Source organism: Sparus aurata, chromosome 21 (assembly GCF_900880675.1).
Source record: "Sparus aurata chromosome 21, fSpaAur1.1, whole genome shotgun sequence".
NCBI lineage: Eukaryota > Metazoa > Chordata > Actinopteri > Spariformes > Sparidae > Sparus > Sparus aurata.
The window spans coordinates 16,947,443-16,964,150 of NC_044207.1; the positions used below are offsets into that span (position 1 = coordinate 16,947,443).

General features: G+C 40.3%; 1 protein-coding gene across 1 annotated transcript in view; it reads left to right on the forward strand.

The window, feature by feature from the left end:
* The window catches only part of LOC115571956 (receptor-type tyrosine-protein phosphatase F-like), a 126,796-nt gene that overhangs the window by 7,922 nt on the left and 102,166 nt on the right, over positions 1-16,708 (forward strand). The window contains 1 exon segment of the mRNA XM_030401646.1: positions 9,601-9,775. Within this exon segment, the coding sequence (XP_030257506.1) occupies positions 9,676-9,775 (100 nt within the window). The 5' untranslated portion in view covers positions 9,601-9,675.

Genomic DNA, 16,708 nt, shown 5'->3' on the forward strand with positions numbered 1-16,708 from the left:
ATATTTTAAAAAGCACTGATTTTGACTTTCAAAGTGTTTCAAAAGCCCATGTGTTTTTTTCGGATTCCAATTAATCATTTATGGGTTAATCAGTCAATCGGTCAGGACCAGCTGTTCTGCTTGACCAACCATCCACAAACAAAATATATTCAATCAAGTCCACACACTTAAGAAGCTAGAAGCAGAATTTTAGGTTTATTTTTTTATTATTTGCTGAAATGGTTTGGTGATTATAACAGACAGATTAGTTCTCTGTTCATTGACTAATCAATTAAATACATAATTTTCATCTAAATTTCAGCATAAGTAGAAAAAAACTGTCTTGTCATTGAAGCTGGAACCAGAAAACCTTTGCAACTTTTCCTTGGTAAAGGACGTAATAAATTAGTTTGAATAGAAAATGAATTTTCTATAGACAGAGGAAAATCTATGGGCATCTGTTAACGATAGAACGACATTATCTGGCTCTGCTCATATCTTGTAAGGATTAGACGCTCAGTAAGCACAGACATGCCAAGTCACTGGTGAGTTTAGAGTCCACATATTTCATAGTTCATTGCTCTATAGCTCAGTCATTGTGTTTAGGAGCACTGTACTCGTTTGATGAACATGGTCTAAGCTGAGAGTTCCCACTCCTCTTGCCCTTTATCGACTGGTCCCTGCCTATTCCGCACTCATCTCTTTTACATTTTAAATCCTCAGGCCTCCGGAGAGCAATGGGGATATATGGTTCCATCTGCTCCAGCAGACTGGCTCAGGGCTCAGACAGAAAGAAAGAGACAGAGAAGGAGACATGGCCAGGGAGGGAGAGAGGGAGAGGTGGAGGAAACAGGGGGATGGAGAGAAACGCAGACTGACAGAAAGACAGAACGGCTTATTAGACTCTGCCTCTTTTCACTAGTTAGACAGCGGTTGAGAGGATAGCCGTCTGTAATAGAAGGCAGGAAAGGAGTTGGATTAGAGCTTTGGGATCCTTTTTTTCAGATTTGAAATGGCAACTAACCCATGTTACATCTGTTAGGTCTTAACTGTTTCAGGTAGTCCAGGAGTCTTATGTTTTCATGATGTAAGACAGGTTTCTTTTTGTTACAAGCTAATTCTAGGAATAGCACATGTTTAGATTCCCCCAAACACATTTCTCATTAAGGGGTCCTCCTTTCTAAATAGAACCTTATGCTTCACCACAGACACCATCAGGTACAATGTCTGTTTCCCACCACAAATGCTTGATTATATACGAAGTGCTTTTCCCAGCCTTCCCTGAGTTAGTCTAACCCTTCCCTGTGTCAACACTGGGTTTGTTCTTCTGTACCTTGGACCGCAGAGGATTGTTTTCCCCGAGTCGTTTACATGCTCCGTTGTAAGGTGAAATAATAAAACCGCGGTGTCAATATACAGCTCCATCTGTGCGTTTCAGCTCTGAGTGAAGACAAACAAGCCCAAAAACATCCAGCGGAGTATGAAAAGTCTTGGTCTTTGTGTGTCATAAAGTGAATGTAGGCCACAGTGACTTAATATACATGCACAAAATATTCCAGAAAACATTATTCCTACTAGGTTGTTTACATTGCTAATGAAAAAGAATATCCCACTAATATTCCAGTTTATCAACAGACATGCCAACTCCGATTAACAAACGGAGCCTCCCTCTCCACTCATTAAAACACCCTTTTGAGTTGAAATATTTCAGCATATCCAAAACCTGTTAATATAATGTTTATAAGCAGTTTCTCCTCCAGACTAGAAATGCAGGCTTTTCTTTCTTTCTCTCTTTTGTGTTTGCATCTCTCCCCTAACCTCAAACACTTACTGGCGAGGCAGGAGAGAGTTTCCTGTAAAATGGGCAAAAGGCATACCTCATATCTTATTGGAAAATGCTCCATTTGGAATAAAGTCTAATCCGAAATATCCAAATACAATATTGTGTTTACATTACCTATATTGAATTCTGAATACTGTCACATTTGAAATAATAGTGGAATGCCACTGCGCATGTAAAGTCACTGTCAAATGGAGTCAGTGTCAGTGCACATCCTTAGATTAGCAATCAAGCATGCAATGAGATAAAACCATCCATCCCGTGACGAGTGTGTGAATGACTGCAGTTTTTGATTAATTCAAACAGTTACAGTCTGGCTGATCCTTCAACATCTAATTTGAATTTTGCTACTAATGATCAACAGATATGGGTTATTCAGAGTCAATTCCAATACAGATTAATAGTAATCAAAGAGACCAATTACTGATATTTGTAACTGACATACATTTGCAGTAAAAATTAAAATCTTCTTGTCAAGATCATACTCAAGTTCTGTATTAAAGTACAGTTTTGAGGTACTTTGCTTGAGTATTTCAATTTTCTGCTACTTTATACTTCCTCTTTACTACATTTATTTGATAACTTTGGTTGCATGTTACTTTGCAGATTCAAAGTTGATAGGCTATTGTTCATGATGTATAACCAATCAGATATTGTTATGGACGGGACATTGAGTAAGGATATTGCCTAAGAGCCAACGTCGCTCATTTGTAAACTGAATTATTTTATGAGCAATTGGACAAAAACAGGAACATCAATATGATAATCGAAAAAGTGCTCAATATCCACACAAAAACCTACCAGACTGATAATCAGTGTATCCCTAGTAGGGGATGCACACTATGGATGAACTCCAACATAAAACTGTTTTTGCTAATCTGTTGAATCAAATACCCAGCAAATCAAAGTATTTTAGCATATTAATGATAAAATCCTGAAAAATCCAGTACTGCCTCATGGCAGTTCAGTGCATTGATTTGCATTTTCTCCAATGATTAGGCATATTAAAAGAGTGGAAAGGGTGTAGAGAATTCCCTGCCATTCTCCCAGTATTCATCCTCATACAGCCCAACCTTAGTACAGAGTATTGTTGCAAACAATTACCGGAGTTGCTGCTCTGTCACTGAGCACAGAGGCCACAGCTTGGTTCTCATGTAGACCTCTGGAAGGTCCCTGCTGGCCAAAGAGCTTCACCACCAGCCCGTTACAGTCACTAATCTGGCCTGACACCAAGCTGATTTATAATACCCCCCTACCCTAAGCACTGACTCACTAGAGGTAATTGATTTAGAACAGTGGAGACACCTGCTGAATAGTATGAAGCCCTCAAACCCCCCTCCTACGCTCTTATACAGAGTTGGGCCAAATACCCTTACTTCAGTGCAACCTGTAGATAATAAATACACAAAAAACTTATGGAGAAGTGGAAGGGGCCTTTACTTGTTGAGGAATACCAGTGAGAAAGCCTGTCTTTACAGTAGGTTTTCATTCCACCATAGGTCTGTAATGCTTAATTTTTCAAAAATTCAGCTCTTTCTGGTTGCTAAAAATCCAGCCATGATATATCCGTGGACTGAGCTGAGCCTGAACAACTGCCTCTGTTTGGCCAGCTATTGATCTATGGAGCTCTGTATTTGCCAGTCTTTCTGCTGACATGCCTTCACTCTATTTGTCTTTTACTGGCGGAGACCAGGCTTTCTGCCCAGGGGGGTGGTGAGGGTGGGGGTGGATGGAATTGAATTGAAGTCCTCTGTGTGGTGTAAGGGGGGGATCCATGCCTTCTGTGCTGCCTGCCTGCCTAGTCATTTTATGGCACCATCTGTCCACAAGCAAACTGTCAAGTGGTGACATCTTAGGCCATCTTTCTTTCTTGACAGTGTGAATTTCCTTTTGATATATATGCACATCTGCTGTTGAGAATGTGTCTAAGTTTATATTGCTAATTTAATGTTTTGCCATAGCACAGAAACATTTTTAATAATGCAGTAGCCTAATTCATTGGTTGAACTCTCTAAAATGTAAACAAACACAAATAATACAACTTTTTTCAATCTGTGAACTGGGGCAAGGCTATTTAGAGACCCTGAATTTAATACAAAGCTTTGATATTATTATCATTATTATCATTCTCCATCAGTTTTGCTTAATCTTTCGCTTTGTGGAGTTACAGGTTGGTCTAAATAAAATAAGAAAACGATTTCTTATTTATATATTTATACTTTTTAAAACTACATTACCTCAAAATCAACAGAGATCAAAAGCATTTCAGTTAGACAAAGATAACAGTAGTGATTTATAATCAAACATATAATTATATTTTTAATATGCATGAAAAAACAAAACAAAAAAACTGTGTATTTGCAAGGCTTGCCTGTGAGTTGAAGAGATTTTTTAATGTTTTTATGGATACTCCATATTACCTTCCATTTATCACATGAGTTCAAGCATCACCCGTTTCTATCTATTCATATGGCTTCTAAGGTTGGTGCTACTTTACAGAAAGCCGTTTCATCCACTTGATTGGTCAAGTTATGCACACCGTCGCTTTTATTTGATGAATGTCTGTTTTGCATTGAGCCTGCTTTTTTGATTTATTGCAGGCCCTTTGCCCAGCACTTTGTAGCACAAGCCATTTTCTTCTTGCTCTGCAGCTCGACAACGCCAATAATCACTCTCCAATAAATTCAAATGGAAGTGGCACTCTGGTATGTCTCTTCTACTCTGTGTAATACATATCAGTGTAATACATATCACCTTTCATTCCCAGATTGATTTGCAGCTGAACAGATTGGTGGCCCCCCAGAGGTGATTGTAAATCCCTACTTCAATAGCAATTTATGGAGGTGCCTGAGTTTTGTTAAATGTTCACTCAACCAGACTAAATGCCAATCGACATTGTATCATATGGGTGAAGCCAATGTGCAACGGTCTTTGAATTCTGACGAGAGGAGAGTTAGCCTGTGTCAGAAGCCCGGTGCATTAAGTCTCACCATTGTGCGTCACGGATTACATCACAATGCGTCATACAGACTTCTGTGTCACATGTTGTAAATGTCTGCATACATTTCATGTGGCTGTAGTATTATATGTAATCACTGAATTAACTACCTGATGAATTTCTTTGAGTCATCAACACAGCACTTCACTCATGTGATTTTATTGTACGAGGCATTTAATTGTAGGTCAGCATAATTGGTGCTCCTCACTTTCTATTGCTCAACTTGAGGAAGTGCTCTTGTTGTCTTCTCTTGCAGAAGAGAGATCTCAGAAGAGATCGAAAGACACCTACAGCAGGTAGGTGTCTTTCGATCTCTCAATCTTCTGCGTTAACAATTAACTCTGTGGAATCAGCTTGTAAACAAAGCTGCTGTAAAACTTGATAGGTCACAGGACATTACCCTTTGTTAGGTGAATTTCAATGCAGGGCCTTGTAGCAGTCCTGTAGAATAGACATGCACCATCAAGTTCATGGATATAGTGAGGCTTTCAGAGTTGGAGGGAAAACCTAATTTTGTTACTTTACACTTTCATTTTACGATACAGGCGGCGTCAGCTCGCAGTAATTCTCTTGGGGTCCTAGCTGTGTGTTCACTGCTGAGGTAAAAAAGGAGAACAGACTTGTGAGGGTGAGCCTTCTAGGGCATGGAAAACTAATCAGGGGCCAAAACAGTGCTGTCGAAATGCAGCTTGTAACTGTGTTTATGGAGCCGTTGCAGGCTGCGCCAACACAAACCTCTCTGGGTCTGGGTTTATCACCTCCAGAGACGGCCATGATTAGCTCCCCACACTGCTAGCCATATATCTCAGCTGTCCCACCTCCCCGTGGTCAGGATGACCCATTAAACAGAGATGGCGAAAGAGAGAGAACATGAGTAGGAGGGATGGAAACGATGGAGAGCAGAGATGCTACCTGTAGTTAGTGTAATAGTAGTGTTTACTCAGCCTCTGCGCACTCTCAGCGCAGCTGTGTGTCTCACATTGTCTGTTTGTAGGCTACTAATTCTGTATGGGTGGCCACTCCCTTGCCACACACACTGGGGGTAATAACTTGAATGACAGGCACCTGATGTGGGTGGCAAACAAACAAACAGGATAGGTGTGTATTTTGTGTTAGGTTCCCCTCCCCGCTGAACCCAGCTCAAAGGCTCTTTTGTCCTCCACAGTTTACCGTTGAAAATGTTCACATCCCATTGTTCCCTTGTTAATTACTTCACTAAACCTCTTAGCTGTCTGCCTATAATGCTGCATATATACAGTATATGTCACGCTCTGCATTAACTGAGAACTCCCCAGACACTCAAGACTCCAAAGCTTCTTTCTAGAAGAGTGACTGTTCGATCAGGGCTAAGGTCATTTCAACTTCAGTATCACTTTAATGACCTTCTGTTCTCTTTCACAATTTCTTTGTGTTGAGATAAAGTGTTGCCACTAGAGATTCTTATATCTATATAAGATACGTGATCTTGACATCTTGACAAATTGGACACAAAAATGAAAGCTGCACATAAATTGTCTTCAGCCGGGTTGCAGACCTCTGAGTCACCACCTACATGTCAAAGTTCTGGGCTCTAATGAATGCCTGTGTCTAAACATTAGCTATTCAGCCCAGGAAGCTTGAAGCTTGAATTTATTAAACACAGCTTTTCCTGTGTTTCATCTATTAGTGTCTGTGTTCTAAGTGATAATGAGGTGGTGGGAACTGAAGAATCTTGGACTTTGTCTATTAGTTTCTTATATCAGGATGCCTCATGACTGTTATCTGCTAATTGTGTTTGCATAGGCACAATAAAAAATTCTGTTCTCCATAAACTTGTATACTGTGCTAATGGCACACTGGCTATTGAAGCTAGATTTCTTGTCTGACAGAACTGACTAGTAATTAAAGCCTGTCTAAATTTTGTGAGCTAGAATTTTACACTTTACATGTAGAAATGTGTAGAAATTTGCTATATGTTGTGGCATACTTTTATGCACTGAAGTTTCAGACTGTATTATTGTGTATAATCCATCCTAGCTGGAAAACAGTTAGGCTCCTGAATTCATCCTGGCTTATTACACTTATTACAGAATTAAATCATTACCGAGACAGAAGGATTCACGTACAATCTCACAAGGGCACACATCCACCCCTACGTGTTCCTACTGTTTTTCCCCCGCTCTCCCACATAGTTGCAAACAATCTTTTCCTGTGTGCTGAGCCACATGCTCAGATTTACACGACACCGTTTCCACAGAGGTGCCCTGCCCTTCTCTCAGCAGCACTACCTCCACAGCACAAATGCACATAGTGGCAAGTGATTGTCCTTCAGTATTTGTGTGCAGCTGGGAGGTGCCGAGCTGCATGGGGATAAATAAGTAGCTATATAAATAAAGAATAAACCTCGCTCTAGGAATTTGTCTCATTGAAGATGAAAAGCATCTGCCTCTCTCTGGCATCTGCTGTAAAAGATATCCCTCCACCGCCAAGGGTTTGGAGCACGGCGAGTAGCCAACTCTATCAGCCTCACTCACTCTCTACCCACAGACATGAACCAACGTAACGGTACATAAAAATGAGTGTCAAAACAAATTTGTCAGCCAACAAACTTGATGTGACTTACACTCATTTTGCAAAGCTAACTTAGGGTATTAACTTGAAATAAAAATGGGGCCTTAATGTCTTTCATTCTGGTAGCAGAGTGGGGGTGTGATCCAGTTCTTTGGCACACTGAGCAGCGTATTTGCGTATCTTTTTTCTTCTCTGCACTTCTGCTTAAGACAACAACAATGAGCAGCTGTCTCATTACCAGTGAAGGTGAAGACACAAGGGGATTTTTCTTTTTTCCCAGAGGTTTATAGATTATTTTAACCGTATTTCACAAAAGCCTCTATGCTGGGAGGAGTGTTGTATAAAGTTTGATAAGATAACAGCTTGAACTTTCAGTGATGATAGATGATTTTGGCTACAACTGGTGTTTAGAAAATTCCTTAGATATAAGGGTGTTTTCCATCAGAATTTGGTTTAGCAGACATGAACACCTCGAGGCACATTCCTATAAGTGACAAATAGTGAGGAAGAGCTAGCCATCAACGAAACCTGTCTGCAAACGTGCCCAGGTGAGGCATCGGCACCGTGACTCACAAACACCATTCCTTCACATCATTTTACTCAGCCATGCCCGTCTTTTCCTTTGCTGAGAGAGCTGTCGAAAGAGGTTAAAGTAGAGCTCAGATGAAGAAAGGAAACTCTTGAAATTTTGCTTTGCTAAGATCTCTGCCTGGCAGAGTGTTTTCCTTGGTCTTGTTTCACAAAGAGTGTGGTCAAAGAGGTGCCCGGTGTGTGCGTTTTTTTCAGTGTTTCCACACATTGAAATAGCCACATGAGTAATGGGCTGCTCAACACCTCCACAGGCTTAAGAATGGAAAGGGTTTTTTTCCACAAGATACTGGAGGCATTGTGTTCCTGACACTCTAACTTATTTAGCTCAACTGAATAGACTAAAGCTGACCGGCCACCCAGCAAGCCTGAAGATATTCTACATTGTGAGAGCCTCTCTTTCTCTTTTCACAAATATCAGCAATCAGTATTGTTCAGTCCCAACTATAAACTCAGCAATGAGACTGAACAGACGAGCTGAGAAAGTTTTCAATTCAATTCCAGTAGGCCTCTTCTAGAAGCTTTGAACAGAATCATTGTCATGGAGCTCTTGAAGACAGAAGAAGGGTTACTTTAAAACTCATAAAACTTTTCTCATATTTGTTCATTTTTCTTAAGTCCTCTGGAGATACTGCTTTCATTTTAAGGGAGATATCTATCCTTACCATACTGTGGTCTGGTTTACAGCATTATGATTACTCATCACAGATGGCCATGGGCAAGAGGGATAAGAAATTTAGTTAGCTTAGTTTATGGGGATACACAGTTTCTTTGTTCATAATAGCATTAGACATCAAAACTGCAGGCTGTAACAAATTTAAGGTCATATATCTAAATCTTATCAGTCGGCTTAGTCATTTCCTACACAGAATCTAATTCCTAAAAGGACAGAGAATCAGTGCGTACAGTTTAATTTGAGGGACAGCCTTTGTCATTGCATCTCCACCCACTACTTAAGAGGATGGAGCAATGCTTTCTGTTTTATAGCTTGGTTAATTATGGTTAATTTGTGGTACATCTGCTGCTGCTTTGTTGACCAACCACTTCCCCCTTGGGGTGTTGTTGTGTGTTAAATGTTTATTTATGCATACCTGTTGTCATATTAGGAGATCACTGCACTTTGTGTGATTTGAACCCATCTGGAAGACACAGTTTCAATTTCTTAATGGGTAACATTAAGTGGGCGGCGGTCCTCAGGGAGTCCTGTTTAGGAGGTCCTTTGGGTTTTTTACTGATCCCCATTGTGAGGGGAGAAGCTGAGGAGCTTAATCCTGCGTCCTGACCTCCCCTTTGTTCTTGCTATTTGTTCCCATGATTTCTCTGTAGCAATGTACCGCATTTGTTCCAGGACTCCTCTGCTGATATAGTTTGCGTGTTACATTCGCTTCACTTGTATTTTCCTCTGCCCCGGGCAGGATTTTGTTGTGGGTATTGGGTGCTTTGTTGATCGCAACCAAAGATCTCCAGCGTTGTGTGCTGTTGTATCCTTACAAGTATACAACATTTCCATCTCCTTTGGTTCTGTCTTGTGTTTGATATTTCTGCTTTACTGTGTTATTATGCTCATTCAAATATATGCAAATATGTGGCGAGTTTGAATACTAATGTTCCTGTACTTCTGTTCTGCATGTGTTTTCTCTCCCAGGTGTTAGTCTTTGATCCTGTCAGAGTGGGACGTGTCTAGCAGGGGACTGAGGAGGGAGCAGTGCCAACTTGGAACATGGTGCCGAATATTCACCTGGCAGTGCCCCTCCTGCCCAGAGGGGCGTTGCTGTTCCTGCTTCTAGTCAACTGCATGGTGTTCTCCTCTATGGCAGACAGTAAGTGACCTCATTCACCTGTGAAGTCCTGCAACAATGTGATAATATATTAGGCTCAGTTAATTCATTAAGCTTCAAGTATTTTGACAGTAAAAGCAATTTGGGCCCTCATGATGAAAAGTATTCACAATGGTACGTTAAACAGCAAGTTCTTTGAAGTAATATCAGGTGCCTTACCTCATCTACTGATCATCTGAACAAATGTAGCCCCTTTGAACATGTTCTCTTGGTTTAATGTGTGGATATTCACAGAGAACAAGCTGTAATGCTGTGTATTACAGAGCTTAATTTAAAATAGAATATAGGTTCCATTTACATTTGGTGTCTTCAGTGGATTTCACAAAACATAAATAGCAACTAGCCTGATCCACATCCCAAAGTATAGAGAGCTTTTGCTTCTACATTAAAAATAAGTACACTGCATGCAGCGATGCTCCATCGGCCTCTGTGACCGACTGTCAATCTGAATGACAGTTTTGGCTGGAAGACGCAACTCGAAAAAGATGTGTCACCGTTGCTGCGCTTTGGATCTCAGGGGCAGCCAAGAGGCACTGCCCTGTCGAGGACAGGCTCAGGGACAGAATTAATTCAACACATGACCTCACCTATAGTGCTGTCATAAGGGTCACTGTAATTCAATTATACCCTGACCCCTCCCATTCCCCCACACGCCCACGCCAACTGCCCAGTCCTTTCAGACACAGGTCCAGTACGATTTGTTTTTCTGTACCCTTTGTCTTGTCTCTTTCGGCCCTGTGTGATCATCTTTGTCCCTTGCGGTGTGTCCAGAGTTTTGCACAGTATCAGTGTGATCTTGACCTTGCAGAAAAGTTTTGCACTCCTATCTTTTTTCTTGTGGTCTGGCAAGACTGTCTTTGCTGTCTGCCTGTAATGTGATCCGGCAAAATCAAACCTAGACTGGAACAGTGATACTTTAATGATGTGCCCCACTACACTAAATCCATTGCCAAACCTAGAACAGTGGCATGAGTTTTAGTTAAGTCCAAAACTTGTATAGTTCTTCCAGTGCATTCTGATATGAAACTCTGAATCCTGATAATTGCTTAAGAATCCAAACAAAATATGACTTTCTGATGATTAATTGTCTAAAGAAAAAATATTAGAAAACTGCAAGACAACTGTTAGTTGATGAATAATTGACATGGGGCTTAAAAAAGCAAATACGATCTTTTATGCCAGTAATTTATTTATTGGTAGTGCACCATGTTTATTGTCATGTTATGATTTGTATGCTCAGCTATGCCTGCATTTTAATTGCCATCAAGGGGATGCCAAAATTGATTTAATTCGATTTGCTTTTTAGAGATCATCAATTTTCAAAGGTAATGTCAGGGGCATTGAAGGTGCCAGGATGTTATTTGATGTGCAGTCTGTCAGATGCCCAGTGCAGCCCACACTTTGGATGGGGCCTTGATTATTACTGTGCTGCCTTATGTGCTGTTTTGTGAAAATAGCTACATGTTAAAGTAAATATTAAACTAGCAATAGACAATGTTTTTGCTTTAACTTGACTTACATAGTGATTGGTGATGCCAAATGTAATGGCAATAGAATAAAAACACCTCTGGTGTTTAGATCGGTTCCCTATGAACCTTGCTTTCACCATGCACCATTTTGTATGCCACTAGGCACGAAATCTCCTGTCATGATTGTATCTATAGTATTTGGGTCATACAGTCTCCATTTGCCATTTTTCGATTCAACACAAGTTTTTTAAAGATTTCACACACACACACACACAGCTAGAGCCAGCTTGTGTTTCACTGTGTTCAATCACTGAACAATGGGTTGATGTGGACAAAGTTCTTCAGTATCTCTTCTTTTGTAAACAGAGTTTTCTTGTCTTCTTATTCCTTGCCTCTCTTTGTCCACGACAGCAAGGTTGTATTCGTATCTAATTTTGGTAATCATATCATTTACGGATAAAAACACAGAGCCAAGCATTTTAATTAACAGGCAAATATACTCTGCTGTGGTCAAGCTGGTACAAGTGTTTAATTCAAGATACACCCAAACACTGACACATGAATAAGTAACTTGAGAAAAGATGGCATATCAGTTTCAAAGAAAGATGAAACAGAAAATCACTTATAGATAAGCCTGGTTCTGCTCCGAGGTTGTGTATGGTTGTGCTTTAATGTAAGCACACATGGAAAAAGGCCCAGACCTGCTATTACCCAGACTGTAAAGCAAACAGACATAGAATTAAAATAAGACAGTTGGGGGGCAAAAATAACACCTACCACTAATGGCAGGGTTGTGTGCAGTTGATGCCTGTAATTTGTATGCAACTTAGTTATGTGAACTTGATAGTTCTGGTTTGGATTTCCTGTATTACAGGGCAGACACCAGACAGATATTATGGGCGGGTGCCTGTTTCTGATTACATGGGTTCAGTCTGGTGTCCTTGTCTCCCCCTTGAAAATGTTCAGCGGGCATGTGACCAGTGTTTGGCCTTTCTCTTGAGGCTGGGCAATGAATTTTACACTGTTCTTGTGATATAAGACTTAATATTGCCTTAGATTTTGGATATCGTAATATCGTGATAAGCGTTTTCCTGGAGTTAAAGGCTGCATCACAGTTAAAAGATGTAATTTTCTGAACTTGCCAGACTGGCCCACTTGTTGTAATACTTGACTTTGCCCACTTACATCCACATTACTAAGGATTATTTATGAAAATCTCACTGAGTAATCTTTTATGAAAGTAACAATCTTTATCTCTTCAATGTTGCAATATTTATATTTAAGTATTTGTTGAAAAATGTACTTAAAATAATTCAAAATATGATCATATAAATTGTGTAACAGGCTATCACCTAAACATATCTTCATGTTTTTTATATAGATATTGCCCAGTTCTCTTTACATAAAAAAAAACATTTTGTTTATAGTGCATTGTTGGCTTGTTCAGGATGGCTACATTTCCAAGGTTGTTGTCATACTGTTTGTTTGGCATGATACTCAAGATGGTACAATTCATCATTATTTAGACGCACAAATAAGTACAAGAAATCCTCCCCCAACACTATCAGTGTTATTGCTCTGTGACATCATCCATCTTATGCCGTCATTGACTAGGCACACAATACAGTGTGATTACTCTGAGTGCTGATCGCAGACGTCCCATCGATCCCTGGGGAGTGCAGCCTAATCAACCAGCTCCCTATACAGCCTCCTTGTACACAATAGGCCACTGGCCCACAAGGTCAGCCTCAAAGTCACACATGCCCAGCACTTAAATATAATGGTTATCTTTTTGTAGTGCTGTCATTGTGAGTTATTTCATTGGCTTTAATAAGCTTTTGATGTATGTGTCTCCTCTTGTGCTTCTCATGTTATAATCTTAGGTGGATTTTCATGTGTTGCGCAGCGAGACCGCTGAGGCCTTTGTACCCGCGCCTGCTTTTTTCACTCCCAGTGGCAGAAAGATTACAATGGCACCATAATTAGCTTAATAAGTTAAATGTGACACAAACCAATGTCTCATGCCACAACCTTTTAATGTCTTATTTTTGTTCCCCTACATACAGCTAATAGATGCATTGTAGTGTGTCAGCTCTATTAAAAAATTCTAAGCCATTGTGTTTCTTTGTTGTCCGATGGCTAGACTACTGAGAGGTTTCCCACAGGGCTGCTATGCTACATAAACCCTTGGCTTCAGACAAAAAAACATCCCCAAATAGGCGGTGATCTAGCATATTTTACCCAAATTTTGAGATGAAAAACGGTTTGAAATTAACCTATAAAACAAGCTCCATAGATTGATTTGGCAGTTTCTCCAATGGACCAATGTGACGGAAGTGCCAAAGTGGTTTTCAGAGGGGTGGCCAGACGGGGGGCTGAGGGGCTCGAAATTGGATTGTATTTTTAAGTGTCCATATGGTCACCCAGCTCAAAAAGTGACAGGGATAGAAATTGATTCTTTTTTAATTAAAAGTAACCATATCCACCTTGGAGAGCCACTTGGAGAGTAATGCAGTTAGCACACAGCTGTGGTCCACACACATCATACAGACAGGCACAGTGAGAGAGAGTCTGAGGTGGAGGGAAAACTAAACAGTAGAAAATGCACTCTGAAAAAAGGCAATATACGTGAGAAAAACATTTGCAAAATAGAATATTGGAGAAACGCAATTTAGAGGTTATGGCAATACGATAGGACGTTGTTTTCATAAGCCAGTGCAGCAATGTCAGAATGGAGGGAGGGTAGGGTCATCAGAGGTTAATGATGTGAGATTAATAGTTTAATTAGGGAGCTCAATAACAGGGCCAGAGGCAGTCACCCAAACCCGCTGTTGTGTCCCGGATTCGGCAATGCCACAGGATGACAAGAATTGCCAGTGTCCTTCCAGAAAAGGGCAGAGGGAGAAAGACATTTTTATTCTGTTTTCATAGCAATGGCTTTATTGAAAACGGAACACATCTATTCCTCCCTGTTCTTTCGTACTTGCTGCTTATTACATTCTCACTTAATCTTAGGCTACTTTGATTGAAAATAATTACGCGTATGCTAAAGAGTTGATGTGAATTTAATTTGTGTTGAGTGATATTATATGGGAACTATTCAAAGTATTAAAGAAAGCTCATACAGCTTTTTTGTCACATCCTCCTAATCATTGATCAGACTCTGAGATTGGAGAAATTCAAGATAGCAGGCTTTAAATAGGACAAAATCAAGTAGCTCACAGGCATATTGCCACACACCTGTGTATTGTTTACTTTTGGAGCATCCTCCAAGGTGCATTTAAAGGCATTTAACTCATCCCAAACAGCCTGTGGACATGGAGCAGCATAAAACATGGCTGGATCTCAAGTGGGAACTATTTCATGGGTAAATGGTCACCTTAGCTTTTCAAAGATGCTAAATCATGAGGGAAGCGAAAAAAGAGCCAGTAAGCACATGTAAAGCCAGAATCTCTTTGTTGTTCCACGTCCCTCCAGTGACATAATTTAATTTTTCCCTCAATTTTGGCTAGTGGAGAGTCAAATTACTTAAGACCTCAGGGCCGTGTGGGTGAGGCGATGAGAACAATGGTAGGAAATCTTTGAGGTCTCTGAGGAGGGCTAATCTAGGGGAAGCAAATTAATGAGGTTAGTGAGGTCGCAAGGGGGTGCATGGTGATGGATGATGAAGCCAACCCCAAAATGGAATCTCTGAAGAAACAAGAAGCCATCACAGCAGCAGAGCCACCAACCCAACTCCTCCTGGGATCACTTAACACACTTAACATTTTCCCCACAGTGGTCTATTAATGTTAGGGTCTGAGCCAAGGTGACCATTGGACTTTACCCAGCAGCATTAACAAAGCCCTCCATCAGTTGCCCATATCTCTTTTTTGTATTCTCGGAGCAAATTCATAGAGTAGTTTGTATTTCCATTACAAAGGTGCCATGCTGTATACTTTATTACATATTCAAGCTGCATTCAAAATGTTCTATTCCCTCTTCGCATTTTGTTTTGCATGCGTGTGTCCCCGGGTTGACACTCTTCTACCCACCCACACATGCCTTTAAATGCAGCAGTCAGTCGTCCTTCACAGCTTCAGAATGGAAAAACACTTAGTTTCATGACAGCTCAAATGAGAACATTTTATCAAGTGAACTAAATGAACATCGGAGGTGATGTAGCCCCAGGGTTATGCAGATGAGCTGTGCAGTTCAGCCGACACATTAGCAGGCTTGTCTTGTTGGCAAGAGCCGCATACTTCACAAAGAGGTTGTTCATTTGAATCATTGAGTTTGCATTTTAGATTTGCATTGTCCATACTGTGTGCCAAGCCATACATCAGTCATTGTTGTTTTTTAAATAATGATATGGTGATTCCCCATCTAGCAAGAAATGATGGATGTTAGGAGTGAGAAGTAGAAACTGTAAAACATTAGCCTAGCATCGTCAGACTAATTCCCAAATGCCTAATAGTCTTGTCCCTCTCAGTTCATTTGTGATGTCCAACAGGCACTGACCAGAATGCTTCTGGACGTAGTTGGATAGGCCTCCAACTAATCAGAATAACAAAATGAGTGATGCAGCGCTGAGTGACATAGTTCTTGGCTTGATCACAAACTTTCTCAAATTACAACTAAACTTTACACGAAAATGTGTTTCTGAAAAAGATTATTTGGAGAAGAGCCTGATTGATAATCGGTTGGCTGATATTATTACTACCTATTATCAGTATAGGAATTGGCCCCAAATATCGAATATCCGTCGCGCTTTAGTATGCTATAACAGAATGTTGATTAATATTTAATCAGTAATAGCTAGTTTGACTGTTTTGTGAGCCTTTTGAATTGCTGGCCGGACCAGATAGACCTTCAACCAGTCAGAGAAGCAAAACTTTTGATGTGTGACTTTTCAAATCTGGACCAGTGACAGTCATCATATAAATCCTGCCCCATATTAGATAAACAGTTGTGATTGGCCGGACACATTTTATTTGCACTGGAACAAGTCTCAAGGAAATCTGTCTGAACGGGAAGGGGACCAAATATATCAGTCAGAGCACATAGAACTTGATCCTGGCAGATTTGTCTGTTTCCCAGGCTGGTTTAACTTCTAATTGTCAATGAAAGAGCATGAAGTTTATAGTTTTCCTCGTGCAACAGAAGTAGTTTTATGTTAAGCAATTATAGCAAATACATCATAGTGAAATGTCTACCTTTATCTAATGTCTGTTAAAACTTTCCCTTAAGGAAGCAGGTGGGTTAAAAGAAGCCACAATAGTGAGTCATCTTTGACTGGATTCAGTTTGGGCACCCGTTGAAATACCACAGGTAATATAAAACATCAGACTCTAAATCGTGTGATACCCGGAACACCCACATCCTCACAATCAAAAACTACACAATGAAGCATTTTTCCTCGCATGTTTTTAAGCAGTTGTTTTTAAATACCCACTTCAGGCATTGG